This window comes from Meriones unguiculatus, chromosome 7 (assembly GCF_030254825.1).
Source record: "Meriones unguiculatus strain TT.TT164.6M chromosome 7, Bangor_MerUng_6.1, whole genome shotgun sequence".
In the NCBI taxonomy this organism is placed as follows: Eukaryota; Metazoa; Chordata; class Mammalia; order Rodentia; family Muridae; genus Meriones; species Meriones unguiculatus.
Genome location: NC_083355.1, coordinates 5,146,923 through 5,174,760, shown reverse-complemented (window position 1 = coordinate 5,174,760; position 27,838 = coordinate 5,146,923). Strand labels below are relative to the sequence as shown.

Sequence of the window (27,838 nt, the reverse complement as noted above, 5' to 3'; positions counted from 1 at the left end):
CCATCGTGGATGCAAGCGCCCACGTGCTGGCAAACTGCGAGTGCACATGCGACAGGGCGTTAGGGCCTGCGTGTGCGCCTTAAGATCAGGCTATTTTCCCTTAATATTTACGGCATTTCTCATCTTCCATGACGTGATTTTGAAGAGTCTGCGGGACTGTGGCATGCAGACCCGAATTGTTTCCAGCGTTTGCCCTGTTCGTGCTGATGTAGGTGTCTTCGTACGTAAACCTTCTGGTTATTTCCCCGGATGCAATCCCAGAAGTGGGCCAGGGGCACAGGAGTCCTCCACGGACTGTGGTTCAAGTTAGGACTGTGGAGGCCGAGGAGGCGCAGAGATCTGAGATCGGAGCCTGGCTTAGGGGTGATGGTCAGGCCTCTGTAGCTTTACTGGGTAAAGAAGGGCCAAGGTGGCCGCCTCCTGCTGTGAGGGCTGATAGCACGGCTCCAGCTCTCAGGGGCAGTGTGGAGACCTTCCCCATATGGCTCGGCCCTGTGTGTTTCAGTGTGTTTGGGGTTCAGCTGGGTGCCCCCTACCAGCCCTTTGGTTGCACTAGCTTGGGCCTGTGCTAGGCCAGTTCTCTCCCTAGCCAGTTACAGGGATCGGATAGGTCCCCAGGTCAGGGTCTCAGATCTGCAAAGGTTCCGTGGCCATAGACAGATGCCCTGCGATTGAGCTGCTGTGTACCCATGTCCTGATGACCTCACACCACTCCGAGTTCAGCCTCTCCTGGGTTCCTGTGTCCTCTATACTGCGGGACTGGTGACAAGGGTGGACTCATTCGTTCTCTCTTAGTTCTGGGTGTCAGCAAAGCTGTGTTTTGTCCAAACCCTCCAAAGGGAGGCTACTTCCTGCCTTTCCCAGCAGCTGTGGCCTGTCACTCAGATCCCCTCTGGCTTCTAGCCGGCAGATAATCTTAAGTATTTTCTTTTTCAAGGACACTGCTTGGTGTCTGTCCCAAATCCGAAATGTTCTTAACTTAATTACAGATGGAAGACCCCTTTCCCACAAGGTTCTGAGGGGTTGGCCCTTGTACAGGTCTTTTTTTGGGGGGGGGGGCTTTCTGAACCACTGTATAACCTTTGAAGAAAGTGGGGCTTCCTGGACTGGGTGGGGATGAAGGCGATGCTTCCCTGCTCCCACGGCCCACCCTCTGGGCTCCATGGCCATAGTTAGAAGCGCATGGCCACGCTGTTAGAAGCTAGTGAGGTTATGGCTGGGCTGTGAGTGGGCTGTGCCTGGTTTTGAGCACAGTCCCTGAAGCCTGTTGCGTGGGTGGATGGGTGGGGGCAGTGGGCAGAGAGGGATGCGGGAAGGCTGGAAGGAGCCTGGCTTGGGACCTGATTCTTCTTCTGAGGAGGAGGACAGGTACCTCTCGGGGGAGGTCCTGAGCTGAGGCAGGCTCTTCCTGTGTGTTAGCACATTGTAGAGATAGCCAAGGGACCTAGGGGCCTTGAGACCATGGGTGGCTGAGGCCTTCGGGTGCAGCTGTCTTCAGCTCTCTTACATGCTTTTCATGAGGACCTGAGGTTCCAGCCACTCCTCCTGGCCGTTTGTAAGCAGTTCTGCTGTAGTTGCTCTTGAGGGTGGCTGGAAGGCAGGCTCACTGAGGGCCTCCATCTGTGTGGCTGTGGGGACACCATCATTCATTCTGGGTGAAAACTGTCTAGTGTGCCTGCTGTGGGTCACCCATGCTCCTGCAGGCAACCCCTCACCCGGACTCTGTAAATAAGACCAATGAACTCACTCGTTCCCTGGGGGGACTTTGGAATCGCATTTTAGTTTGTTGTTGGGACCTTAGGAGACATTGTTATGTCTCCCAGGGAAGGAATTCTGACAGCACTAGCCTGTGTGCGTGGTCACCTTGGCCTGGAACTCCTTGGGAGGCTGCGTTAATTAGACGGATCTCCCAAGCTCCTCTTCCCCAGCGCTGGATTTACAAGGGTGTGCCCCACACCTGGCTCTTGAAGATGTGGCTTCCGGGAGCATTTTACTGACTGAGTTCTTTAGTGAGTGACCCCTGTCCCAGCCCGTAGCCTTCACAAGGAAGGTCCGGTGCTGTAGACCGGAGAGTAGGGCTTTGGAGAAGGCTGGAGGCGGGGCAGTACCTACGGGCCTGGAGCTGTTGCTGGGGGCTGGGCCAGCTCTTGGTCCTTTCTGCTGTGGGCAGGAGCAGAACACCATGGGGTCCCGTGGCATTTGGGTTCCGGGGCTGGGTTCAGACCCTGCATTGTCTAGAGCCAGAGCTGTTGGCTGTTCCTGCCACGTGGGCCCTTCCGGCTCTGCGCCTGGCTAAACTAAACAGCTGCTTCTCATTTAGCTGGTAGCTGCAGAGACAGGAGGATGGAGGCTTCCCAGCCACCAACCACCCTGCTGCTCCCCTGGGAGCAGGCTCCAGTGGCCGTGTCAACGTGGCTGAGTGGAGACACGGGGTGGGAGCTGCACGGCCCGGAGTGCCAGATGGACAGGGCCAAGACCGAGGCGCTCGGTGGGCGTGCACTGAGCCTAGGGACTGTTGTTGAGGGTTCCAGCCTTTGAATCAGAGACGGATGCTATGGTTCCATGCTGTCGGGCACCTCTCAGCCCGCCCCTGCCAGGGGAATAGTATGCTTCTTAAAAGTACATTTATCATTTTTTTTTTTAATGACGTGTGCTTGTGGGACAGACAGCTGGTGGGGGCCACTGCTGACTCCGCTACCAAGTGCAGTATCCACTACTGTGTTGTCAGTCTTGGTCATGAGAGCCTTTACACACTGGCCAGGTAGGGAGTCAACCGCCCCCCCCCCCGGAAAAAACTTACTTTATGTGTATGTTAGTGTGCCTGAGTGAATATCTGTGCACCACGTGCAGGAGCCTGCGGAGGTGAGAAGAGGGCATCAGATCCCTTGAAGCCGGAGTTATGGGTCAGCCACCATGTGGGTGCTGGGACTTGAACCCGGGGCCTCTGCAAGAGTGGCCACTGCTCCCACCGTCTGAGCCATCTCTCCAGTCCCAGGAATAAGATTCTTTATAGCCCGGCGGGTGCGGGTGGTCACCAGGTGCCACCACTCTGGCTGTCGGCGCTCTGTTGGTTGATGGCGTCTGGGCGTGTGTCAGGCAGGGAAAGGATGAAGGAGAGGAAAGCCACAGAAGAGAAACTGCAGAGCCCTAAGTCCCTGGAGTGGGAGGCTGTGGGGCGGGGCTGTGTGGTCTGAGTGTTGGGCACGCTGCGGGAGGTCCTACAGTGGGCTGGTCTGTGGGAAAGGGAGGTGGCGTCCTGGTGAGCCCTGTAGCATCCCAGCCAGCATACCTCTCTGTCTGACTGGGTTGGGTGTTGATCCCCGGCCTTTGTGCATGGTAGGCAAGTACTCTGCCATGGACCCTCGCTCTTTCGATGACCGGGTCTCACAGGGTTACCCATGCTGGCTCTGAATTTGGTCTGTAGCACAGGCCGGTCCTGACCTTGAGCTCTTTCCTCGGCCTCCTAAGTAGCTGGGATCTCCCCGCTCCCCGTGGTCTGCCATTTTTGCCCTTCTTTAACACAGAGAGCACCGTGGGCTGCCAGGGTCCCTCTGCCAGTGTCCACGCCACATCCACGTCTCCTCTCTATCTTTCAGCTCTAAAGAGATCGTTTGAAGTTGAGGAGATTGAACCACCCAACTCCACGCCACCCCGGAGGGTCCAGACCCCGCTGCTTCGGGCGACGGTGGCCAGCTCCAGCCAGAAATTCCAGGACCTGGGTGTGAAGAACTCAGAGCCCGCTGCCCGCCTCGTAGACTCCCTGAGTCAGCGCTCCCCCAAGCCTTCCCTCCGGAGGGTGGAGCTGGCAGGGCCCAAGGCTTCCGAGCCTATGTCTCGCCGCACCGAGCTCTCCATTGACATCTCCTCCAAGCAGGTGGAGAGTGCAGGCTCAGCTGCCGGGGCCTCACGGTTCGGGCTTAAGAGGGCAGAAGTCCTGGGTCATAAGACGCCAGAGCCTGTCCCCCGGAGGACGGAGATCACCATTGTCAAGCCCCAGGAGTCAGCGCACCGCAGGGTGGAGGCCCCCGTCTCCAAGGTTCCCGACATCCCTGCTGTGCCTGTCACTGATGCCGCCCCCAAGAGGGTAGAGATTCAGGTGCCCAAGCCAGCCGAGGCACCCAACTGCCCGCTCCCGCCCCAGACCCTGGAGAACTCCGAGGCCCCGATGTCTCAGCCGCAGAGCAGGCTGGAGCCCAGGCCCCCCCCTGTGGCTGAGGTCCCATACCGGAACCAGGAGGGTGAGTACCCCGAGTTGGGCCTTCAGGCAGTGTACTTGGGACGGGACCTTGCTGTGGGGTTCTTGGAAGAAGTCCAGTGTTTGCATGCATGAGTGCATAGATGGGCAAAGGCCTGGATGTGCAGAGTTGTGTCCCAAGGCTCAGGCCCACAGCAAGAGCCTGCAGTGGAGGAGTACCTTTGAAGCACCAAGCTCCGTGGGTGGCCAATGCCAGAGCTCTGTCATGTGATCCTGGAACTGTGAGGCCTGGGTGGCTGGGGAGCAGTGGTTGGTGCTGGAGACGTGTGCTCCTGTGGGGCCAGAACAAGCCATGCTCTGGTGATTGCTAGGTCTCTGGGAGGACCTTCTGAGACACAGAAGAGTTGCAGCCTGAGTGCCTGGTGGAGGCCCAGAGCTGAGGATGGCGGGGAGGAACGTAGGTCCCCCTGAGGTCGCACGGGAGTCCTCTCGTCTCTCCATCTCTCTATCTGGCCTTCCCCACCACATGAGTAACTTCACCAAGGCAGAAACAGCCGACAACCTGCCGAAGGAAGGGAAGGCCTCCAGAGGACGGAGCCATCGTGGTGGGAAAGCGGGATGGCAGCGGCACAGCCAGTCAGGGCGCAGGGTGACGATGGCTGCTGCTCTCCTTTAATTGCCACCTTTAACTGTAGTGAAACACACGTGAGGTACTTTGGCTGCCGCAGCTTAGTGCTGCCGCCGCATCCAGGTCGTGCCGTAAGTACCACCACTTCCGGGGATTTCCGGAACTTCCCACACCCCAAACAGAAATCTGCTTCCCAAGAAACATCTTTCTGCACGTCCTTACCTCAGGACCTCCCAGCCCCTGCGTCTTCTGTCTGACTTGCCCTGCTTGTTCTCTCCGGCACAGCGGCCTCACTGTCCACCCATACCGTATATATGTCAGACTTTGGTTCCCTCTAAAACATGTGCCATGTCCCAGCCTCAGGTAGAATCGATTCCTCCACTGGTGTAACTTGGCTGTCTCCCACCGTTTTGGCTCTTGTAAACAGTGCTTGCATCGTGGTGATGCACATAGCTTTGTAAAGCCCCCATCCTTTGGCTCTCTAGTGGTTGGTGGGCTTGGGACCAGGCTGGGATGAGGGGTGGGGACCTTGGGCTCAGCCTTCTGAGGGTGTCAGTGCTGTGGGCTCATGAACCTTTGAAGGGTCCTTCCAAACTCGAGTCAGCATCAACACCTCAGGTGGGGGATACAAAGGCCTGGGTGTGGTCGAGTAGAGGGGCCAGTGCCCTGCCTTTTCTCCACAGCGCCTGATTGATCTGGGGCTTCGGGAGGCACCCGATACACCTCCCTCCTGAGATGAGATGAGCACGCTGCTGAGTCAGACAGGATGTGCGCAGAGATAAGACAGCTGCACCAGGCTCCCCAGCTGGTGCTCGCAGCTGGTGCTGGCTGCACCGAAGGTGGTCCTGGTTCTGGGGCGGGGCGGGGGATGTCTGCTGAAGGATGCTGTTTTTCTTCTGAGGAAGCAGCTCAGACACTGCACACAGGGCTGGGCCGGGCCTGGGCCATGGGGATGAGTGCACAGCCTCTGCCTTGATGGCTTATGGGAAGGCGGTGGGTGAACACTGAAGAGAGCTCTGTGGAAAGCTATTGGGGAAGGCAGGCCTTCTGTAGGTCAGGGTGAAGAAAGGTTGGTGAGAGAGAAGGAGGGAGGGACTGGATGCCAGAGGTCAGTCTTGGTGTCATTCCTCAGGACGCATCCACCTTGTTTTTTTTTGTTTTTGTTTTTTTTTTTTTAAGATGTATTTATTTTCTGGGCATTTTGCCTGCATGCATGTACCTGTGTACCATGTGTGTGCCTGGTGCCATGGATCCCCTGGCACTGGAGTTACAGACAATTGCCATCTGCCTTGTGGGCATGCTCCTAACCTCTGAGCCATTTCTCCAGCCCCCGCTCTGTGTCTTTAAATTTTAGATATACTTATTTTGTTTTATGTGTATAATTGCTTACCACCTTAGCACTGGGGAGGTAGAGACAGGACGATGCCAGGAGATTGCTGACCAGCCAGCCTCACAGGGCAGGCCAGCCCAGATCCCGGCAAGAGACCCTGCCCTCAAAAGGCGGAGGCCGGGGAGGAGGCACAGAAGTTAAGAGCCCTTGTTTGGTTCCAGCGCCCACTCAGTAGCTCCAACCATCTCCACCTCTAAGTGGAAGGGGTCTGACGTGCTCTTCTGACCTCTGCGGGCCCCAGGTGTGCACATGGGGCACACAACATACATGAATTCAAAGCAATTGTACACGTAAAATAAAGACAAAATAATGGTGGCACCTGGCAGGTGGGGACATGGGGGTGGGGATTTTGGTGGCTGCTGTAAGCACCTGCAGGGCCAGGGGTAGGGCAGAGGTAGAGAGCCATCCTCAGGATGTACCGTGGGGGGAAAAGGGGGCTAGATGGCTGAGGAGGGGGCCCAGCCGAGCTTGCTGGCTGCTGAGACGTAGGCTCTGCCAGTCTACCTTGGGTTCCTGCTGTCACAGATGGGTGGTGCTGGGATCCAGCCAGGGCAGGCTGCTGGCTCAGCCCCTGCAGCCTCCACTCTGGCCCACGGCCACGCCAGCAGCTCCCCAGACTGCCTTATAAGGCGGGTGCTGCACTTGCTCTCCACTTCCTCGTGCTCCGCTGCCTTCTCTGGTGCTCGGGAAGCCCCACCGAGTTCCTGGGTGTGTCCCTGCTGCACCCGTGAGCCCTCTGTCCTGAGGGGTCACCTCCGCTTCTCAGCCTGCCTCAGTTTCTAAAGCTGTCCGTCAGTAAGGCTGGTCCCTGGCTCCGTGCCTGTGAGGGGTGGCTGGCCACTTCCTGTGCGTCCCTGGGTGTGTGTCTACATCAGACCTGGGGACAGACTAGGGGAGGGGCCCCATGCAGACCGTGGGACTACAAGTCCATTGTGGCACTGAGGGGGTTAATCAGGGCACAGGTTCCCTGAAGCCACCTGTGGTGTCACAGAGGAGCGGACAGAAGGGTCTGAGCCCAGGTCCAGCTTGGGGAGGACTTAGCACACCCCGCAAGTCAGGGTGTCCGGTGGGAGAGCGGGAGACCACCATGAGAACTGGTGGGGAGATGACCCAGCCTCTGCAGAGGGCTCCACAGACAGCCTTTGTATCTGCAGGGCACCCTGTTGGCCGTGCGGGTCCCCCTACTGTCGGTGGGTGGTGGCTTTCCTCGGGATGGGTTTCCTCATCTGCTGCTCAAGGCCTCGTGTGGAAGCCGGCTCGTGCTTCATGAGGCCAGCAGAGAAGGGGGCCTGAGGAGCCTCCTGCATTTCTTCTGAAGGACTGCAGCCACATCTGCAGAAGGGACATTCCCACCAGGCCACCACACTCTCGTGACCCTCTCTGCTCCTTGCCACAGCGGTCACCCTGTTCTGGGACTTGATGTCTTTCCCTCCTAGGAACGGGCCTGCTCAGTCTGAGTTCTCCCGGACTGTTCCCGCTTAGGCCAAGTAAGAAAACTGCAGGGCTGTGAAAGAGTGGTCAGGCCAGTGGCATCTCCTTCAAGGCGGAGGCAGACAAAGCCTGGCTCTGGGATCCAGGCAGAGTCCCTCCCTGGCCGCCTACCCAGCTGTCTGCCGCCCAGTTGTCTGCAGAGCCAAGGGCGCAGTGCTGAGGGAGAGCCAGGCCTCTCCACGGATCGCGGCCCAGCAGCTGTGGAATACCTTAAATAGAGAGGAAGACAGCTGGGGCGCGCCTGCCTGGGGGACGGGTCCTGTTCCATGCTTCCAGTTCCGTGGCTGAGGCTCTGAGCACCCAGCGGTGCTCCGGATTGAGCCTGGCCCCTCTCGTGGCACACCCACCTACATGAAGCAGTTGCCCAAGGAGGAGCCATGCCTGCATCCTCAGCCTCTGAGCCCTGGACTGCCTCTGGGATCCAAGGTCCGAATGGTGCCATGGCTGTTGAGGGTGGCCCGGGGCAGAGAGCCATGCTCTCTGTGTGGCTGCACAGAGGGCACATTTAGCCCTGCAGGAGAGGGCACCGGTGCTCCCAGCTGACACCCTGGGTGTGGGCAGCCCCTGAGCAACCCCTGGATTTCTCTGGTAGCCAGGGAGAGTGCCACGTGGCACAGGCTGGCCCTGTCTCCAGAGCCTCAAGTCTGGGAGTTGACTTTCCCTAGGGCTTGCAGAGGACAGGGTAGGTCCCTCTCCCAGTTACAGGGACTCCTTCATCCTCCTGTGGTCAACAGACCAGGGACAGTGGGACCCCAGACCTGACTTCCTTCCAGTTCTCTGTAAACCCTGGGCATCGGAGGGAATAAAAGTGAGACTGAGAGTGCTTGGGATGTAGAAGCAAAGAGGTCAGTTCTGTCCAGCCGGAGACACGTGTGACCCCACCTCAACAATAAAGCCAGCGGGGGTGGGAGGTTCAGAGAGATAGCCCAGCGGTTAAGAGTGTTCGTGGTGCTGGGCATGGTGGCACATACTTTTAATCTTGCACCTGGGAGGCACAGGCTGGTGGATCTCTGAGTTCAAGGCCAGCCTCGCCTACAGAGTGAGTCCCAGGACAGCCAGGAAGAAAGAAAGAATTGTTGCTTTTGTGGAGTCCCTAATTTCAGTTTCCAGCACCCATATTGGGTGGTTCACGACCTCCTGTAATCCCACTTCCAAGGGGTCTTGCGCCCTCTCCTGGATTTCTTAAGCACACACGCATACACATAGCATGCACACATACACAAACACATCACAGGCATACATGCTTACACACACACTCTTAAGGAGTTGGGGAGATGCCCAGCAGTTGAGAACACACTCTGCTCTTACAGAGGACCTGAGTTTGGTTCTCAGCACCTGCATCAGGACACTCACAGCCACCTTTAACACCAGCATCAGAGGAATCCTGTGGCCCTGGCCTCCACCCAGACATGACACATAAATTAAGATTAAACATTTAAAAGTCCTACAAAACAAGCAAACAAAACCCCCTAAACTAATAAACTGTGGGCTTGGGAGGCAGTTGGGGGTGACAGGAGCTCATGCCCTTTGTCCTGCCCCCCTGCTTCTGATGGCCTCATTCTACCCCAAGACCAATAACTCACGAGGGGAGTCCCTGTGTGGGGATCCTGTTCTCTCTGTCCCCCAGAGAGAGAAAGGAGCCTGTGGCCGCCGGCGCCGTACCTGGCCCAGGCTAAAGTCTACGCCCTGGCTGCTGGTGGGAAGTCACCTTCCGCTTGCCTTGCGGTGCCTGGAACCTGAAGTGGCCTGGGCTTCCCCTCCCTTCTGATAGCTCACAGCAGCTCATGTGGAAGCAGTGTGTGCAAGGACCGCGGGCAGGCTTCCCGCACTCTCTGGGGCCTGGGATCCTTTTTCTGCTCTGCCCTGGGCCTGCTGACTTCCCTTCTGGCTCATTTTTCTTGTGGTCAGGGTGGGTGTGATTCCTCATTAGGACAGAGAGTGGGCTCTGGCACCCAGGACACGTGTGTGAACACTGAGCCCTACCCTTACTGGAGGAAGCTGTGCCTTGCATGCAGAACAGAGGAAACGCTAGACTTTCCAGGCCTTCTGGCGGGTGTGCTCAGGCGCTGTCTCACTTCCTGGCTCCTACCTTCTCCCATTCACCTTTTGCTATATATTCCAAACCGCCTTTCTTGCTCGCTGCTAGATCGTAAATCCTATAGCTCCCAAAAAGCCAGAAAAGGAAGCTGCCTCCCTCCCCCGCTGCTCTCAAGAGAGTGTCGCCATGCTGACAGCTGGGCATGCTGTCGCCATTTGGAATTTCGTGTGTGCAGATTTTGTCAAAAAGTCTGTCGGCGGACAGGGGTGTTGGCTCAGTGGTAGAGTACCAGATTAGCACGTGAGGCTTTGGGTTGGATCCTTAACATGGTCATAAACAAAAATAAAAGGGGGGAAAAGTCTCTATTTTACAGGCATCTTGAGAATGCAGAGGAAGCCAAGATAACTTTGCTGTTTCTGTTTAGACTACTACATGCCTTGTTCAGCATGGAAGGTTTGGCACATTCTTTGCAGGGGTGGGATTCGAACCCAGCACCTCATGCTTGCCAGGCATGTGATCTTAACTCCAGCATCACAGGCTGCTGAGCCGAGTGTGTAGTAGAGGATGGTACCAACCTGATCCTCCTGCCTCCAGAGCCTGCTTGTCCTGGGCATGTGCACACCTCACCCAGTTTTTTCAATTTAAAATTTTTTATTTTATTATTTTTTGAGACACTTTCACTCTGTAGGCCTGGCTATCCTGGGACTCTGTAGACTGGGCTGGCCTCGAGCTCACGGAGATCTACGTGTGCCTGTCTCCCGCGTGCTGGGATTAAAGGCATGTGGCATCACTGCTTTACTTACGGGCATGCGTGTGCATCTGTGTGAGGGTGTGGGCATGTTTGTGCAGGTGTCCTTAGAGGCCAGAGGTTTTGGATTCCCTGGAGCTAGGGCTGCAGGTTGTGAGCTCGAACCACTGTTATCACATTCTGTTTTTCAAGCACTAGGAATCGAAGCTGGGCCCTCACTCACGTGTGCGTGCACACATGCATACATGCTTGCTTAAGCGCACGCATGCCTGCCTGCGTGTGGCTGCCATGTGCAGCTCAGAAATGCAGTTTCTGTGTCAAGAGGAAGTGTGGGCTTAAAGTTTGCCACTCCCACATCAGCCTCAAGCAGTCACGGCGTTTAAAAATTCACTCTGGTTATTTGAAATTGTGTGTCTATGCGTGTGTCTCTGTGTAGGTATGTACATGTGGGTGCAGGCGCCACGGGAGGCTGGTGACGTCCCATTCCCTGGTGCTGGCAGGTGTGAGCCGCTGACACGGGTGCTGGGGACCTAGGTCGGATCCCAAGTAAGGGCAGTGCTTGCTCTCTCTCACCTCTCCAGCCCTTGGTGCATCATCACCGCACTCTTTAGTGACAGTAGACGGGAGCGCGTGCGCCCCTCCCCTCCCGCCGAGGGAGTAGGCGTTGCCCGGTGGGTGTGTACCTTTGTGCTAGGCAGCTTCCCGTTACAAAGGTTCTTCTGACCTTGGTTGTGTCTGGTTCGAGGGGTAAGGTGCCCCCGCCCTCTACAGGGTGTTCTTCCAAACAGAAAATCCGAGGCTTCCCTTGTCAGGCTTCTGCTTTTGCTTTGAGCTTTTGGGTTTCCTGTCCTGCTGCATTCTAGAGTTATAGACAAGAGCTTCACTCATGTTTTCTTCTAATGTTTCTGTGGTTTTATTTTTATGTGTCGAGGCTGTTAGTCTGCTGTAATTTATTTCGGTTTAAGCAGCATGGTGGCACCTGGGTTTTTTGTTTTGTTGTCGTTGTTGTTTTGGTTTGTTCCCCCCCCTTTTTTTTTTTTTTTGCTCGGATGCACTGTGAGCTGGCTCTGCAGCATGGGGCGTGAGCTGAGCTATTTTTGTGTTTTTGGTGACAGCGCTGTGCTGGCTTAGCAAAAACACGCTGGATGTGTTTCTTTCTTCCTCTCTCTTCTGGAACACTTTCACAGCAACACAATCCTGTCTTTGTTAAATCTTTTAAGGAACTCACTAGTGAAACCATCTGGGGCTGATACTTTTGTGGGCGTCTAGTATTGAAAAAAAAAAAAAACCCACTCAAAGTTATTTTCCATGGCCTGGAGTTTGGAGAGACTCTTCAAAACTTACTTTTTGGGGCTGAGATGTAGCCTGGTAGCCTGGGGCTGGCCAGGCAGGCACAATCGCTTTTTACCCCAAGCACTGAAAGAAATCAGTTATGGTATACCTGGGCGTGTAGTGAAGGCCTGTAACCCTTGGGAGGCTGAGGTAGAGGAGGCTCATGGATCTGAGGCTAGCTTGGGCTACATAGTGAATTCCAGGCCAGCCCAGGCTACATGGGAAGACCTTGTCTCAAAAAGAAAAGAATCCACATGCGCGCGCGCGCACGCACACACACACACACACACACACACACACGCACACACACAAAACAACAACAACAACAATAATTTAAAAGCATGTTTGTCTGTGGTATGGGCCTGTATGCGTGCCCAGATGTGGAGCCCAGGGGAGGATGTCCAGTGTTTTCCTGCGTTATTCTCCTGAGATGGTCTCTCAGGAAGCCGGAAGCTCTGTTGTTTGGTCAGGCTAGGTGGCTGTGAGCCTGAGCCATCTCGCCTGCACTCTGCTGTCAGGGTTGGTGTCACACACACACATGACCGTGTTTTTCAGTGTGAGCTCTGAGGAGCCTTCATGCCCCTGCCCCAGTCATCTCACCAGAACCCCCAAACCCCAGTTTCCCCCTAGATCAGCGGTTCTCAACCTTCCTAATGCTGTAACCCTTTAATACAGTTCCTCATGTTGTGGTGACCCCAACCATAACATTATTTTTGTTGGGCCGGAGAGATGGCTCCGCGGTTAAGAGCCTCGGCTGCTCTTCCAGGGGGTTCAATTCCCAGCACCCACACGGTGGCCCACAACCATCTATACTAGGATCTGACGCCCTCTTCTGGCATGCAGGTGTACATTTAGGTAGAGCACCCACATGTAAAATAAATAAATAAATCTTTTAAAATTTTTATTTTTGTTGCTGCTTCACAATCTTGCTGCTTTTCTGGATTGCAGTATAAGCATCTGATGCGACCGCAGGAGGGGTCAGCACCCTCTGCTGCCCCAGATCCCTCGCCTATTTGAAATCCCTCAGGCCATTCAGAGAGGGTTGTGTTAGCACCCTCTGGGGGAGGGTGTATCGAGGGGATGGTTAGCTCCCTGCAGCATCCGTCCTGCCGTGGTCCTGTCTGCAGAGGGGCATGTTCAGGCTGTGTCATACCAGCTGATGCCCCTCTGTTCTGAAGCACAGCTGTGCATTATTGGAGAGTGACGTCAGGTCTGAAAGGGACGTGTGCAGAGGAGCCCAGTACCCTGGAAAGCAGGGCCACACATCCTTCATTGTTGCAGCCTTGGAGGAAGGGATGATGGGAAAGAAAAACTGTCTTGGGGGTGGGCAGAGGTCAAGGCAGGATGCTAGGTCTTGGGATTTCTGGAATCTTCCAGGAAGCAGCTGAAGAAATACATTTTACATCAGGGCATAGGTGCGTGCGTGCATGCATAGGTGAGAGTTGGTGTCAGTGTCTTCCTTGATCTCTCTCCACCTCCTACATTGAGACAGGCTCTCTTTCCAACCTAGAGCTCTCCAGGTCTAGCTAGCCAGCTACTCCCAAGAGCTGAGATTACAGGTAGCTGAGCAGCCAACTCTGATCCTCACACTTGGGTAGAAAGCGCTTTATTCACCAAGCCTCTTCCCCAGGAACCTCACCTTTTTCAGTGTACACAGTTTCGTGACTTTCAGTCACGTCCAGACTTGATGATGCAGAAGACCCGCCGCCCACCCAGAACCATGTTACTCGCATCAAACATGGCTTCCCATCACTCCTTCCTCCACAGCCAATTTAAGAGAATGTTTGCCACCCCGACAAAAGGTGCCATTCTGTTCTTTACCCGCTGCTGGGACTTTCCACCTGGGGGTTCCCTGTCCTGAAGCTTCCTTATTCATGGGGTCACATGCTGTGGCCTTTGGGCTGGGGATGGTGAGGTGGGCAGGACCAGCGTAAGCCTTGGGGTGGGCTCCAGATGTGTAGGCTGGAGGGTGCCAAGGACATCTGGAGGTCATCGCAAGATGACTGAGGCACAGGCGCCGGTGCAGAACGTATGTGGGCGGAGTTTGGAACTTGGGAATCCAGACAAATGGTGTCTTATGAAGTCTTTTTTTTTTTTTTTTTTTTTTTTTTTTTGGTTTTTCCTCCTAGGACTGGAATGGAGCTCAGGGCTTTGTGTGAGTCAGGTGTATGCCACTGAGTTTCATCCTCAGCTGTTAATATAACTGTGTGCGTGCGTGTGTGTGTGGGGGGGGCAGAAGTCGACACTGCCCTCCTCACTCACTCCCCACCTTGTTTTTGAGGCAGAGTCTCTCTGAACCTGGCACTCACCTAGTTAAGTGCATTTAACTGCTGACTGGCCAGCAAGCCACGGGGATCCTTTCTGCCTTTGCCACTGCTGCCATGCCTGGCTTTTAATGCGCGTGCTGCTTGTTTGGCGTGTGCTGTCCCCACTGATCTGTCTCCCCATCCCCCAACATGGTATTTCCAAAAACTGAAATCATGCTGGTAACAAATGAGTCTATGAAATATGCTATAGTGAACAAATTTCAAAATGTCATCTAGACACAAGCCCCAGCCCAGCATGCTCATGGTTCCACCATACTTCCTGGGTCCTGGCCCTGGCCAGAGAGACTGTGGTTTGGGGTCTAGTTTGCCTTTGAAGTTGAGTGGCTCTTGGGGAGAGAAGCCAGCAGAGCTTCTCAGCAGCCTGTGAATTGGCTGCTGCCATATGGCAGTGTCCGAGTATGGGAGGGTGAGTCAGTCTGGTCCAGCACAGTCCCTCTGTATCCTGAAGCGAAGTACAGGAAACACAGCCCTGAGAGTGCCACCTCCCCCCACCCAGTGCCCAGGCTCCCCCCAGTCGCCCTCTCTCCATGCTGTGGAGCCCTCTGATTTTGGGGTCCCAGAAGCCCTTCATGTTTGAATCCCTAGTGGCCTCATCCGGAGATGAAAAGGGGGGAACCCTTACCTTTAATTCTCCTGTGCTAAGTCTATCCGTAAAGCCACTGACTCAGCCTTTTGGCTTCAGCCAGTTGGGCATTCTCTGCGTTGGTTTTCTTGTCTGCAAGTACCCTGCTGCCTCTGCCTTCCCAGGGCATTGGGAGATGACTTGAATTACAGCTGCAGTTCAGAGCCCTGTGGAAGTTGGGGGGGGGGGGTAAGAGGGTGGTCGCTCAGTTGGTAAAGCGCTTGCCTAGTGTGCATGAAGGCCTGGGTCCCATCCCCAGTACCACGTAAACCTGACAGGGTGGTGCATGCCTGTAATCCCAGCAATTGAGAAATGGAGGAACTGATGATGGCCGTCGTCCTCAGCTACCTATCAAGACTAACCTGGACTACATGAGACACTGTCTAAAACAGAACAGAGCAAAAAGCCAGTTAAGCTGCACTTGAGTTCTAGCCCTGACACTCCTGGCTTAAGTTTGGTGCCTCAGTTTCCTCACCCACCAGGTTGTTGGGAGGACCTATAGAGAAGTGCCTGGGCACGGTGATGCCTGCTGAGCTGCGTATGCTAAGCGCTTGGTAGATGGTGGTGGTGTCGGGGCTCTTCTCTGCGCCTGTGGCATAGTGAGGGGCAGCTTTGACCACGGATAAAGCATGGATGCCAGAAGAGTCATGGATCTTAGTATATGCAGGAGGTGAGCATGCTTCTGATGGACGTTGGAGTGATTCCAGACTTCCTGCCAGGTTCGAGGCTGTTGTCTCTGCTCCGGCGCCATTGTTTTTATTTGCAAGCAATTCCTGTCATATGTACATATGTCTGTTCATGACTGAGCTCCCGGGCGGGTTTGCACTGATCACCCCCTGTTGTCTGCTACCCTAGAACATCTTAAATGGCCAAGATCTGAGCTCTTTCCTCACCTGCTGCCCAGGTTGTTGGCCAGTGAGGTTAGAGATGATCAGTGCTCCATCGGTGAGTACCAGTGACAAGCTTGGTTGCTGAGACTCCACCTCCAGGGTGGATGGGGGAGTGGCGCTAGTGGCATCCAGGACCCGGGGCACAGAGGCGAGGAAGACAGCTCTGCCTGCGCCTGGCCTCTTGACAGGTTTTCAATACTCTTGGAGAGTCCCCTGGCCTCCGCTCTGGACCGACAAGCCTCCAAGGCCTGAGGATCCCTCTAATCCCATCAAAGCCCCTAGCTGCCCTGCCAAAGCCACTGCTGCTCTGGGGCCCTGAGCTGGCCAAAGGGCTTTTTTGAGCTCCCCGGGCAGGCAGCCCCACGCGCCCCCGCTACCCCTGAGCCCCACGTGGCCCTGCTTCCCCAGTTGCACCAAGTCTTGGTGCGCCGGCTGCTTTTGATCTGTGCTGACAGCTAGGACAAACTGGACACAGTGGCTGCTCCGGCCCCTCTCTTCTGCCTCTCAGGGCTCCAGGTAGGCCCACCCCTGCCATGGCAGCCTGAGCCCTGTGGAACGATAAGCTAAGAACTGGGCAGGGGGAGGAGATGGAGTGGGGTACAGTTCACAGCAAGGGCCCCCGACTGTAGTGGATCTTCCCACGCCCAGCGTCAGGACAGGTCCTCTTTAAATCTCCTGTTCTACCAAAGACGGGAAGTCCTGGAGTATGTACATGTGTGTACATGCCTGTATGTGTGTGCTGGTGTGCACATTCATGCATGCACAAGTCCTTGTTTGTATCTTTCTCTGTAATTATCTACCTTATTTTTGGGGAGGGCTGTTCTCACTGAACCTGGAGTACTGAACCTGGAGAACCTGAACTCTGGCCAGTAACCCTGGAGTTCTTCCGTCTCAATGTCCCCCTTCCCCCGTGCCTTTTAGGTGAGTGTTGTGGCACCCCCAGCTGCTCTCTGCTGTGTCCTCATGCCCACACCAAAGGGACCCAGCTGGAAGGGTGACAGGCTTCCGTCAGCAGCAGGCTGACCCCTGCTGGCTTCCCTCTGCCCCGCCATGGCTGAGGAAGTGTCTGTATTTCCACTCTGGGAATGATGGCTGAGGAAGGTCCCCGCTGCTGGCTCATTCTGTCTTGAGGCCTCTTTAGGCTGGCTCCCTGCAGTTCCGCTGACTAATGCTTATCTGATGACTGGGGGAGGGGGGGCTGGGGGGTCAGAACAGGTTCTTGTCACAGCTGGCTCCGGTTACAGAGGGTTGAGGTGCGCCAGAGCGAGGCCCCACACAACTCTACTGACCACCCTGGTTTCAGGAAACCCAGCCCCCGGGGCTCCTCACAGCCGGCAGGTAACCTCAGCGCGAGGATGTATTGCTGTGGGAGGCAAGCCTGCCTGTGCAGCAGCTTTCCGGGATGGGGTGAGGCTGGGGAGGAGATGGAGGAGGAGCCACGGCCTTAGCTGGGGAAAGTGGTCCCTTAATCCCCTCTCTGGACCTTCCTCCACACCTGTGCATTGGCGTGGCAGACCACCACGTGATTATCCACCGTGGGGGGTCCTCCTCCCCAGAGATCCTGCCACCTTGGAGGAAGGCCAGGGCCCTTCCTTACTGTCTCCAAGGAGGGTCTGGCTATAGGGTCAGGGCCACCCTGGGATCCACAACCCTGCCTGGCTAGGGCTACTTACCCAGCCTGTTAGGGGACCTTCTATTGGGGTGGGGGTCACAGCCCAGGCCAGTGTTTTGGAAGAGCACCCACCCTGAGGTCCTGGGGAGCAGGAAGTTTGCCTGCCCCTGGCCAAGGCCTGGCTCATTTAAATGCACTCTTGAGATTTTCTGCTCCAACGGCCTTGGTACATCACATTCTCAGCAAAGACTTCCCAGCCTGTACCTGAGTCGTGGGCACACTGGGTTCTATTGGTGGGCGATCATCTGAGCTGGCGTTCTGGAGGTTCTCAGCCCAGGGTGCTTTTGGGGAGTCTTCCCTGGGGTGTATATAGACTTCTGTCAGGGTCCTCCTGATCTCTGGCTGCTTAACTGTTTGTCTGTCTGAGAGTCGCAGTCAGCTTCCCTTTTCTCTTTTTCCTGTAACACTGGCTGGCCCCTGGGCTTCCCTAGCCCTCAAGCCTTAGGAGTTGGAGGGCTTTCCTGATCTTCCCAGGCCCCCAAGCCCTTATCTCAGGTGGCTGGAAAAGTTGGTAACTAACCATCCTAACTCCATGCCCCCCACCCCCCATCCTGCCACGTGGCTTGTTTTACAGATCCAGCAGCCGGGAGGCCCAGAGAGCTTCCATGCTTGCTTACTGACAGGTGGGGAGCCTGACCGCTGAGCTGCCCTAGGGGGGCGGATGGCAGGCAGTGTGGGCCAGTAAGCAGGTAGAACTTTTCACCCTTGCCGCCCTGGGATAGGATGAGGCTGGAGCAGCAGTATGGGCTGTCACTGTGGAATAAGGAGCAGGAGCTGTCGGGCTGGGTGGGAAAGGCGTCCTGGCTTCTGGGTGAGCAGCGTGACCCCGTACTGTCCTGCCTGGGACTCTGCTGGGTAGTTTTACATGTCCAGCATACAGTGCCTTCCTGTTCAGGGTGGACCTTGCTCACTCGGGGTTCATCGGTTATCCCAGGAATGGGATAGGCCACATTCTGGTTGGAACGTACTGAGTGTGAAGACCAGGGAGGAGGTGGACAGCAAGTGTGTAAGATTGCATACCTTGGCCTCCCTCTGTCTCCGGCATCTCCTGAAACCATGCCAGGGCACAGTGTCTGACCTCCAGGGGAGGCATGTCCATTTCACAATCCAGTTGCTCAGGCCTAGGGTCCTATGAACCCCAGGACACTTTCTTTCAGTCTTTCTGGGAGTGAGCTCCAGTGCTGGCTGTGCTTTGCCTTGAGCAGCACCCAGTTCTCCTGGGCCTCCTGGGACCCTTGGTGGCCACCCCAGGAGCCTCAGGTGCAGAGACAGGCAGAGCCTTGTCATCCCTCTGTCTTGGAGCCAGATAGGGCAGCCAGCACAGTAGCCCGCATCCTGCTTCCTAGGAGGTCGGCCAGCTGATGTGGCCCACGGGACTGGGAGGGGAGCCCCTTGCCTTGTCTCCTCATGTCCAGGCCCAGGGCTTGAGCAGGCCTCCAGAGCTGTGTGCTGGAGGAGTCGAGAGTGGGGCAGGCTTTGGGTGAGAGGAAGAGGCCTGGAGAATTTAGAAAAATCTGTCCTTACGCTGGGTCTGCTGTTCCCCGAAGCCAGGCCTGGCACTGACAGATGGGAAGGCAAGGCCCAGGAAAGGGACCCTGTCCCCTGACTCCGGTCATTTTCCAGGTCAGGTAGTCAAGGCCCAAAGAACTTCAGTCACCTGCCCACAGCCCACAACACAGGGAAGCTATCTGTCCTCCCGGCTTCCTTTGCTTTGGAGTCTGTGCTGACAACTAGTCTCTCAGGGAAAGCTCTTGTCAGATGGTTTCCACGGACACCTCAGCATGCAGAGAAAGTGCCCTGAGCTCTGCTGTCTCCTGGCTCTGCTTACCTCCCGGCTCTCCCCTTTCCCTCTGGTCCAGTGCTGACTGCGGTGGGAGACCCGAGTGCTAACGGCCATGCTGTGTCTCCACTTGGCAGGACCAGGCCGCTCGCCCTTCTCCCCTGCTGCTTGTCAGGAGCATGGTCTTTCACCAACACAGCAACCTCTGTGCCAGGCTGGTGACACACATGACCAGGACCTGAGTTCACTTCCCAGAAGCCAATGTAAAAAGCCGAGCATGGTGGCACGGGGGAGGCAGAGGCAGGGAGATCCTTGGGGCTCCATGGCTAGCCAGCCAAGCCTACTTGGCGAACCCAGGCCAGTGAGAGACCCCATCTCTAGAAACAAAGTGCCTGACGGGGCTGTGAGGCTTGGAGTTGCTCTGTGGCACCCCAAAGTCAATGTTGGGGGGGGGCTGGGTCTTTATGGTGTGTGGGCATAGAGGAGGACCCTGCCCATTTGCAGTAACCCATCTCAGCATTCCCCCTCACCCCTGACTCTGTGCCCCGAGCCCCTGAGGACCCCCTGAGTGATTTCTCCTGCCCCTCGTGGCCTCCCGTCCTCTCTGCAGACACCCTTCCAAGGAGCCGGCTGACACATTTGGCCTCCGAGATTTGTTTTTGAAGAGCCGTGAAAGGAGAGAATGAGTAAGAAAGCGTGGGGGAAGGTCAGAGGGAGGGACAAATGGTTTGGAAAGTCCAAACATGTGTTTCAGAAGCAGGTGCCAGCATGACGTCTTCAGGAGGTTGGTGAGGGCCTGAGCCCAGCCCAGCCCAGCCCAGGAGAAGCTGGCCCTGACACTGCCGCGCTTGGGGCTAAGAGATGTGTTTCCATTGTGGGGGACGGCTCTGCTCGGCGGCTGTCCTCTCACCCTCAGTGGCACCGATGGCTCATTAATTCTGAGCACTTGCTGTGTTCTTACTTGTTCTGAGAGCTAGGTTGTTGTTGAAGAGAAAGCGCAGAGAGAGAGAGTGAGTCACCGGCTCCAGGCCACACAGCTTGGAGTGTTCGGCTCCAAGCCTCAGCTGGCAGGGAAGAGGCGTGTGGTTTTCATGCTGCATGAGGGGGTAGCCTCTGCTTAGCCTCCCTGGCCCAACAGGAGGGAATCTGCGGATACTCCAGCGAGGGTAGCCTCACTCCCGTGGCCCCTCAAGAGAGCTGAGGCAGAGGCTCAGGGAACGGTTGATTGAACAGTCGGACCTTGCAGATGTAGCTCCGTGGCACTGTGATGTGAGGCTGGTTACGGAACTCTGTTTCTGCTCCTTTGTGTCTCTCGTTCTGCTTAGGACCCTCGTCTGTGCCTCACCCCACCCCACCCCATATTCCCAGGGCTGACTTGAGCCCTGCCAGTCAGGACACGGTCAGCCGTATTTTCTTCTGACTCTGTAAGCGTTTAGTCTCTTTATGACTCAGTTGATGTGTCTATAAAATGGGTTGACTGGCGTCTTCCTCCCTCATAAGACTTTGGGAAGAATCCGGTGAGAGGCGTTGCTGGAAATCACTTTGCACCAGCAAGTTTTCTGGATGGCTGCGGTTTGGTTGGTAGACTGCTTGCTGCCATGCCAAAGGCCCTGGACGCAGTCCCCAGGGCAGTATCAGCTGTGTCCGAGCCCATAGTCCCAGCACTGGGGAAGTGGAAAAAGGAAGACGGACAATCTGGTTGATCCTTGACTACAGTGAGTCTGAGGCCAGCCTGGGCTACATAAGACCCTTGTTTCTAAATAAATAAGTAAAACAGAGTGCTTTGCAGAGCCCTGAGGCAGTGGAAATCTGGGTCCCTCTGGAGCCCAGGTGCTGAGGGAGGTGCTGGCTCAGTGCTCAGGAGAAAGTGGGGTGTCTGGGAGTGCAGACCCCTTGTCTGTCAGGATAGAAGTAGCCTAGTAAGAAGGGTTGGGTGACCAGGACCTGTGTGGGACTGAGTGACCCAGGAGCTCCTGCTTGCCTATGCACAGTGGGACCTGGGCCAAAGCAAGCTCTCCCCTGGCCTACTCCGTCAGCAAACTGTTTCCGGTGGCCTGCCCCCCTTCCCCAGGCCCACTGGCCTGTACCACATGACCCAAGCATGGGAAGAAGGGCCCAGCTGTGGGAGGTCATGCTGGCCGGGGACCGAGTCTACAGGGCCGGCCTCCCAGGAAAACCAGCTGCGTGGGAAGCCGGCCAGCAGCTCCGGAAGTCTCCGTGGTGCAGGCTGGACTCCGGGTCCTTTGCTGTGACCCCCTCGTCTTGTGGTGTGGACTTATCCTCGTCGCCAGCCAGCTTGAAACCCTTCTGTGTAAGGCCCAGCCCTCCCCGGGCACGGGCTGAGTAGGGCTGAACAGGAGGCAACTCCTGGCCCCGCTGGCCTGTGAGACCCTAAAGCTGTTTCCCAAGCAGATCCCGAATCTGTGTGTGACTGTCGCACCCCACACCGCCCCCTGCAGTCTGCCCCGCTGCACTGCAGCCCCAGGAAAGCTATCCCAGGGTGGCTTGTGTGAGGGCGCCCCCTGGCAGTGTGTCGTGGTGTCACCATTCTGCCAAGGCCACTCCTCTGTGCACAGTGACTGGGGTGCCTCCAGGGACACAAAGGCTCGCCTTCACCCTGGGTGTTCTCGGTGCCTGCTCCTTGCTGGGGACACGAGGCTCCTTTTCTTGGCTGCCTCGCTCTGGTGCTGCCTTCACTGCCGTGGCCTCCAATGCCCCGCCCCTGCCTCCAGCCAGTACACCATTTGTTTTTCACGCGCCCTCTATGGGGTCAGGGGCTACTGACTTGCCATGCATGCTCTGTGAAGGCCCACTGACTGTGTGGGGCAGAGAGTGCTGCAGGCACCTGAAGAAGTACTCAGAGAGGGCACCCTGGCAGAAGCGGCAGGTTCGCGCACTTACAGTTAGAGAGACAGCAGCGGAGGGGCCCTGCAGGGAGCTAAGCAGCTAGGGCCGTGAGGGATTGCCGGGGGTCAGTGCCAGGGCGTAAAGAGAGGCTGTGCTTACCTGGGCGTATGCGAGCAAACCCTGGCACAGGCCGCCGGTGGGAACCACACTGTGTGTGAGGGGTCTGTGGGTGGACCGTGTCCCGGCAGCAGCCCCTAGGTCATGAGTGGGGGTGGGGAGAGCCATGGGGACTGCTTCGGGGGCCAGTCTGGTGCGAACCCCTGTACTTGGGAAGCTGCTTCCCCGGCTGAGTGCTGGGGTTAACAGGTGCGTGCTGCCTTGCCTGGATTGTGACCACGGGCGTGTGTGTGTCTTCACACTTACCTCCCTGTGTGTGTGGGGTGCACACATGGGCGTCAGAGAACGACTTTGGGGAGTAGTTCTGTCTCCAGCGCTTGGGCTGCAGGGCCACCAGCCTTAGCTTCCTCCACTTTTGATGTGTAGTTGGATATGGGCATGTTACAGACACCGAACTGGCTTGGAGCTGATGGTGGTCCTTCTGCCTCTGCCTCCCACGTGCTGGGATTACAGGAGCCCACCTCACCACACGCCATGCCTGGCAGGCACGGTGAATCCAGTGTGTTCCTGCCACTGGGTCAGTTCTTGTCCCTGGTCCGACACTGTGGAGGGTTCGGAGGCTCCTGCTGTGGATGGGCACTGTTTGCCGGGGTGAGGGGAAGACGGTGGCTAGGTACCTAAGCCGCTCGATTGGCATTCCTATGCAGTACCTGCCTGGGCAATGCTGGCTCTGCTGTCACGCTCTGTCCTGGTTCCACTATGGAGTCTTGGGCCACAGAGCACCCAGAGTCTGGTCACCTGCACTCGCCGGGCAGGATTTGGATCTCAACTTACCTGTTTGGTGTACCTGAGCATTCTGATCAGCTCCGGGCTGAACTCTGCAGGCCTTACCCAGGACTGAGGCCGTCCTATCCTTTCCTGCCACAGAACTAGCGTCCCTGGAAGGCTTGACCGAGATGACGCCACAGATCTGCCTTGGACAGCCTGCCCCCCCTCCACCCTGGGGCTCCCGCCATGCCTGCATTTTTCTCGGGGTGGTCACGCCTGCCTGGGTAGAGGAACCCCAGCAGGCTGTGGAGCACACTGACACAAACCCTGGCTGAACCCCAGTGTTCTTCGCAGCCAGCGGTGGCCCTGTTGGAATCGGGAAGGGGACCTCCGTGGCGCCTGCTCCACACTGAGCTCTTGGCTCCAGGCTGGTTCTGAGGAGTGAGTGATTCCCGCCTCACAGAGCTGCCGGGGAAGGCTCTAGCCAGCCTGGCCCTGCCAGCACTGCTTGTGGCCATCTGCTTTTTGCCGGCAAGGCCGGGGACAGACGCCAGGGCTGCTGGGGGTGCTGTCTTCTCCGTGGAAAGCTCCTTCTTTTATGATTTTTTTTTTTTTTTTTGAGACAACACTCCATGGACGAGGCTGGCCTCAGACTCAAGGCAATTCTCCTGTCTCAGCCTTCCAAATGCTCTAAGGATGCAAATATATACCATCACACTCATCAGGATTTTTAATCCTTTTTTTTTTTAAATTTGAGATAGGTTTTCATGTCACCCAGGCTGGCCTTGAACTTCTGATATTCCTGCTTCTACACTGACTGGCTTTGAGCTTATGGTGGTTCTCCTGCCCCTGCCTCCTAAGTGCTGGGATTACAGACATGCACTACCATACCCGGCTTAGATTTTTAAACTTGAATTTTATGTTTGTTTGTTTCTTTTCTTTTTTGTTGTTGCTGTTTTAAATAGGTTCTCTCCTAGCCCCGGGCTGGCCTCGAACTCTTGGTCCTCTTGCCTCCCCTCCCCAGATGCTGGATTTAGGAGTGCATGGCACTCCTAGCAGGATTTTTTTAAATTTTTAAACAAATTCGAGCTCCCAGCTTCTCCCCAGTGTTCACAGTGTCACCTGGTGACATTCCTTCTGTTCTTTCTGCTCAACTTGGAAGCAAGTAGGATGTTTTCAGCAGAGGCCGTGGGTTCTGGGCCAGGATTGACCGGTGTCCGCTATCCTGCGTGGATATCCAGAGCAAGACCCTGGCTAGGGGAGTCCCACCTTGCTGCTCTGCTCTGCAGTGGGCCAGGTTCTTCCTGGCCACAAGAACGCCGTTAAGATAGGTATCCCTGTAAAAGAGGCTCACAGCAGCGCCTGACCTGAGGCCATGAGGAGAAACTGCTTGTCCGATTTCCTCTTGTCATTGTCATCAATAGAAGCTGCAAGAGTTCCTTTTATTGTTCTTGTCCTTCTTGCCCTCCTCCTCAGCCAGGCATCCCTCCCTCTACCTACTCGTCGATCTGTCTGTCCACCCAGCCACCCGCCCACCCATCTGTCGGTCCACCCACTCAGAGGCTGCGGCTGAGATCTGGGAATGGAGAGCCGCCGTTAGAGCAGAGCCCCACTCCCTGGCTTCCTGATTCCGGTTGGAATGTGACGTTCGTGGAGACTCACCCGTGCTGTGTCCCCTCTGTCCTGAGGGTGGGTGGACAGAGGAGGGCTCTCTTTCTGCGGGGGTGGTGTGAGGCAGCGGGGAAAGAGTGGCGGTTACCAGCGGTTCGTGTGGCAGTTTCCCTTCTCAGCGTATTCTTGGATCTCAGGGTGCTGACAGCTGATGAGGGGTTGAATGCTTTCCCTGGAAGAGGGGCATGGATGTAACCTCGGGGACAGAGTTGCTGACTTGGGGTTTGAGTTGCCATCACAGTCTCTGTTCTCACAGAGAGCAGCCTGCTGTGCTTCCTTTTCCCAGGAACCCTGACCCTGGACTCCGAGAGGGGACTGTCCACTGAAAGGCACTGCCAATTCCAGTCAGAGGAGCCCCGCCCTTCCCAGGGATCCCACCCTCCTTAGCTGGGCACCTTGGGCTTCCGGCAGCAGAAAGCCTGGCTCCACGTGACTTCAGCCATGGAGAAGAATTTGCTGAAGCTCAGAATGAGCTGCCCCCAAGCCCAGGAGGCCTAGGGAAGTCATGGAGGAGCCCTTCCTCGCTGTCCTTGGCCACTGGGCCCGACCCTTCTGTCGGGTTCTTCACTAGCTAGAAAAAGGAAATCTGGGAAGCTCTCAGGGCATCTGCTGCCCGTTATCTGAAACCGAGACTCATGTCCTTCAGCCCCAGCTGAGCAGGCTGTGAGTACCTGCGGGGCCGGGCAAGAGAGGCAAGGCAGCCCGGGCACAGATGGACACCCTGGGACAGGGGAGAGCAGGACAAGGTTCCCTTTACACTGGCCAGATCTGTGCAGACCACGTGTCACTGCTGCCAGAGGGCACAGGCCTCCAGCTGCTTCCCTTGAGCCTGGCACTGCCTCCCGGAAGCAGCAGCTGTTCCCATTGGCTTTCTAGGGCCTAAGACTCAAGTGTGACCAGCTGCCCACAGTGGGCTGAGAGGCCCTCACACCATGGAGGTAGAGAAGGCCCGGCCTGGCCTGGCGGTGGCCGATCCCCTGCATTCATGAGGCCTCCCGTGTCTTTTCCTCCTTTCTGGGTTCCCAGCCCAGCCACTGGCCCTTGTGTTGCCCGCGTAGCTTTCTGTGCTGGCCTCGCCCCGTATGGTAGTGGTTAAACCCTTCCTTTGGCCAAGAAAGCCTCTTACCTGGGGGAAATGCCCAGAAGGACTGGGGGGAGGGGGAACCTGGGCACCATCCCTTGTCTGCAGGTCTGGCTTTTGTGGATGACTCGAGAAGGCCCACACTGTGACAGGGCCCTCCACGATGGGCTGCTGTATGTAAACCTTTCTTTGGGACATGACCATGGCAACCCTCCACCTTGGTGGTGCTGCAGAGGATGACAGAGGGTCTCCAGGGCTTCAGGGCTTTGCGTGTAACGTGGCTCGTCAGCCCCTGTTGGGCCTCATGCTTTCCTCACTGGTGGGCCCAAGTATGTGGCCACTGGAGGTGGAAATGCTCGGACAGCCGCATACAGTTCCAGGGTCAAGGCTCAGGTCTCAGACTGCTCTGAGCACCGTGGCTAGAACCAGAACAGGAGAGAAGCATGGGTTTGAGGAGCTAGAAGAGTGATGGTGCTGCATCCTCACCTCCCGACGCTGGTAGAGCCCCAGGGGTCTTTGCAGTCCAGGACTCAGGGAGAGGTCACCTCCTGAAGCTAAGGCTGGACTCCAGCTTCTACAGAACACAGGGTTCAAAGGAAGTGGGCTGCTTACCCGCAGAAGCAGAAGTGGCTGCGAGACGGCTGCCCATCCGAGCCCCAGCCGAGCCAACCTTGAGCTCCTGGCATGAGAGGAGGCTGGTGGTGGCTAGAGCTTCCCGTGGCCCCAAAATGTTTAAGGGCCCTTGCCTAGGTGAGCGTCTCGTTGGGTCCATCAGCCCTGCTGTGTAGGCTCTTGTCATTGTTAGCATGTCACAGAGAAAGAACCAGAAGGTGCAGAGAGGTCACACAGCTGTTAAGGCAAACTGATAGCTTGAATTTGGAAATCTTCCCTAACAGCGGTCACTGACTTATTGGCAGGCGGTCCTTGGTGTAGGAAGCGTGTTATTGGTGGTCGGTTTCATGGTTGTCTCTGCTCTGTGCACCTCTGCTGGGACCAGTAGGTCTTCAGGATGTGCCTTGCATGAAACGCTTAACACAGACACCACCTCCTCCCCAACCCCCCCCCTCCCAGCTTTCCCAGGGCCAGGGCCGGAACAGAGGGGCCTTATCTTCAGAGGAAGGGGTGGGTGGGATGTGGGCCTCTGTGGGCTCTTATCCATGCTCAACTCCAGCACCTTCTGTGGGCCAGCTGTTCAGAGCTCAGAGCGCTGAGTGCAGGGGGGAGGGGAGGGGCAGGACGCAGCAATGTGGGATTCATTACTGGGGTTTGGCAGAGGAACTGATCCCTTGAGGTGGGATGGGGGTGGGGCCTCCTGGAGTGGAGGTCTAGAATGGGGGAGGGGAGGGTCCCCCACTTCCCCTCTTTCCTTTTCCTGTGCTTGAAGGAGCTGTCTCCCCAGATGGAGTCTTCCCTGCAGGGGTGTGGCCTGGCCCTTTTGGCCCCTGCCACTTGCAGCCCTGTGGGTGGAGGATAGGCAGAGGGCGGCAAGTACCAGTTCCTCTGTGTACTGAAAGTTGCTGGGCTTTCTGCAGCAAACCCAGGAAACCTAGGAAAAGGTCCAGCACTGTGTGGGGCGGAGCTGAAGAAGTGCGTTTGGGCTGCATGGGGTGACAGCACTTGGGAGGCCTGGATTCCAGAGCTGGCCAGAGCTGCTTAGCAAGGCCATGTTTGAAGAGAGAGTGCAAGAGCTCAATTGCTGTTATGCCGGAGGAGGTGTGCAGGAGGTTCTGGAAGCCCTGTTTGTGCTGAGGACGCACGCTGGATGACGACACAGGCACACATAGGTTGGGTTAGGCCACCTTGTAGGAGGAGGTAGGCTGGGAGAGGCAAAGTAAACTTCCTGAGGTCATACAGCCTAGCCTTGGTGCAAACTGCTGTAGTTCGGAGCTCCTTGGCCACACCTCAGCCACCAAGCCCCAGCAAGGACTGAGACAGAGGTGGTTGGAAGGACAGAGACAGGGAGAAGTGAGACCTCTGCAGTGCGGTCCCAGAGGGAGACACAGCACAGCATTGTCCGAGTCAGCGAGAGGCTGACCCCCACTCCCGTGCCAGAAGGTGACGCTGTTCTCCCTCAGGTGGGAGCGGAGGGCTCCCTGCCGGTGGTTCTAACTTGGGGCCTCCAGTGCGTCAGCAGTCACCCTACCAGCAGGCCAAGCCCACACCAGCAGAGCCTGCAGGGATCAGGCATCCATGTTTGTGGAAGGACCTTCTTCTTTTTTTTTTTTTTTTAGATTTATTTAT

General features: G+C 56.5%; 1 protein-coding gene across 4 annotated transcripts in view; it reads left to right on the top strand.

Moving 5' to 3' along the window:
* The window catches only part of Septin9 (septin 9), a 151,367-nt gene that overhangs the window by 83,332 nt on the left and 40,197 nt on the right, over window positions 1-27,838 (top strand). For all 4 annotated transcript variants that reach the window (XM_021640385.2, XM_021640400.2, XM_021640393.2 and 1 more), the window contains one exon: window positions 3,597-4,238. In XM_021640385.2, coding sequence (XP_021496060.1) covers window positions 3,597-4,238 — 642 coding nt within the window. The remainder of the gene's footprint in view (window positions 1-3,596; window positions 4,239-27,838) is intronic.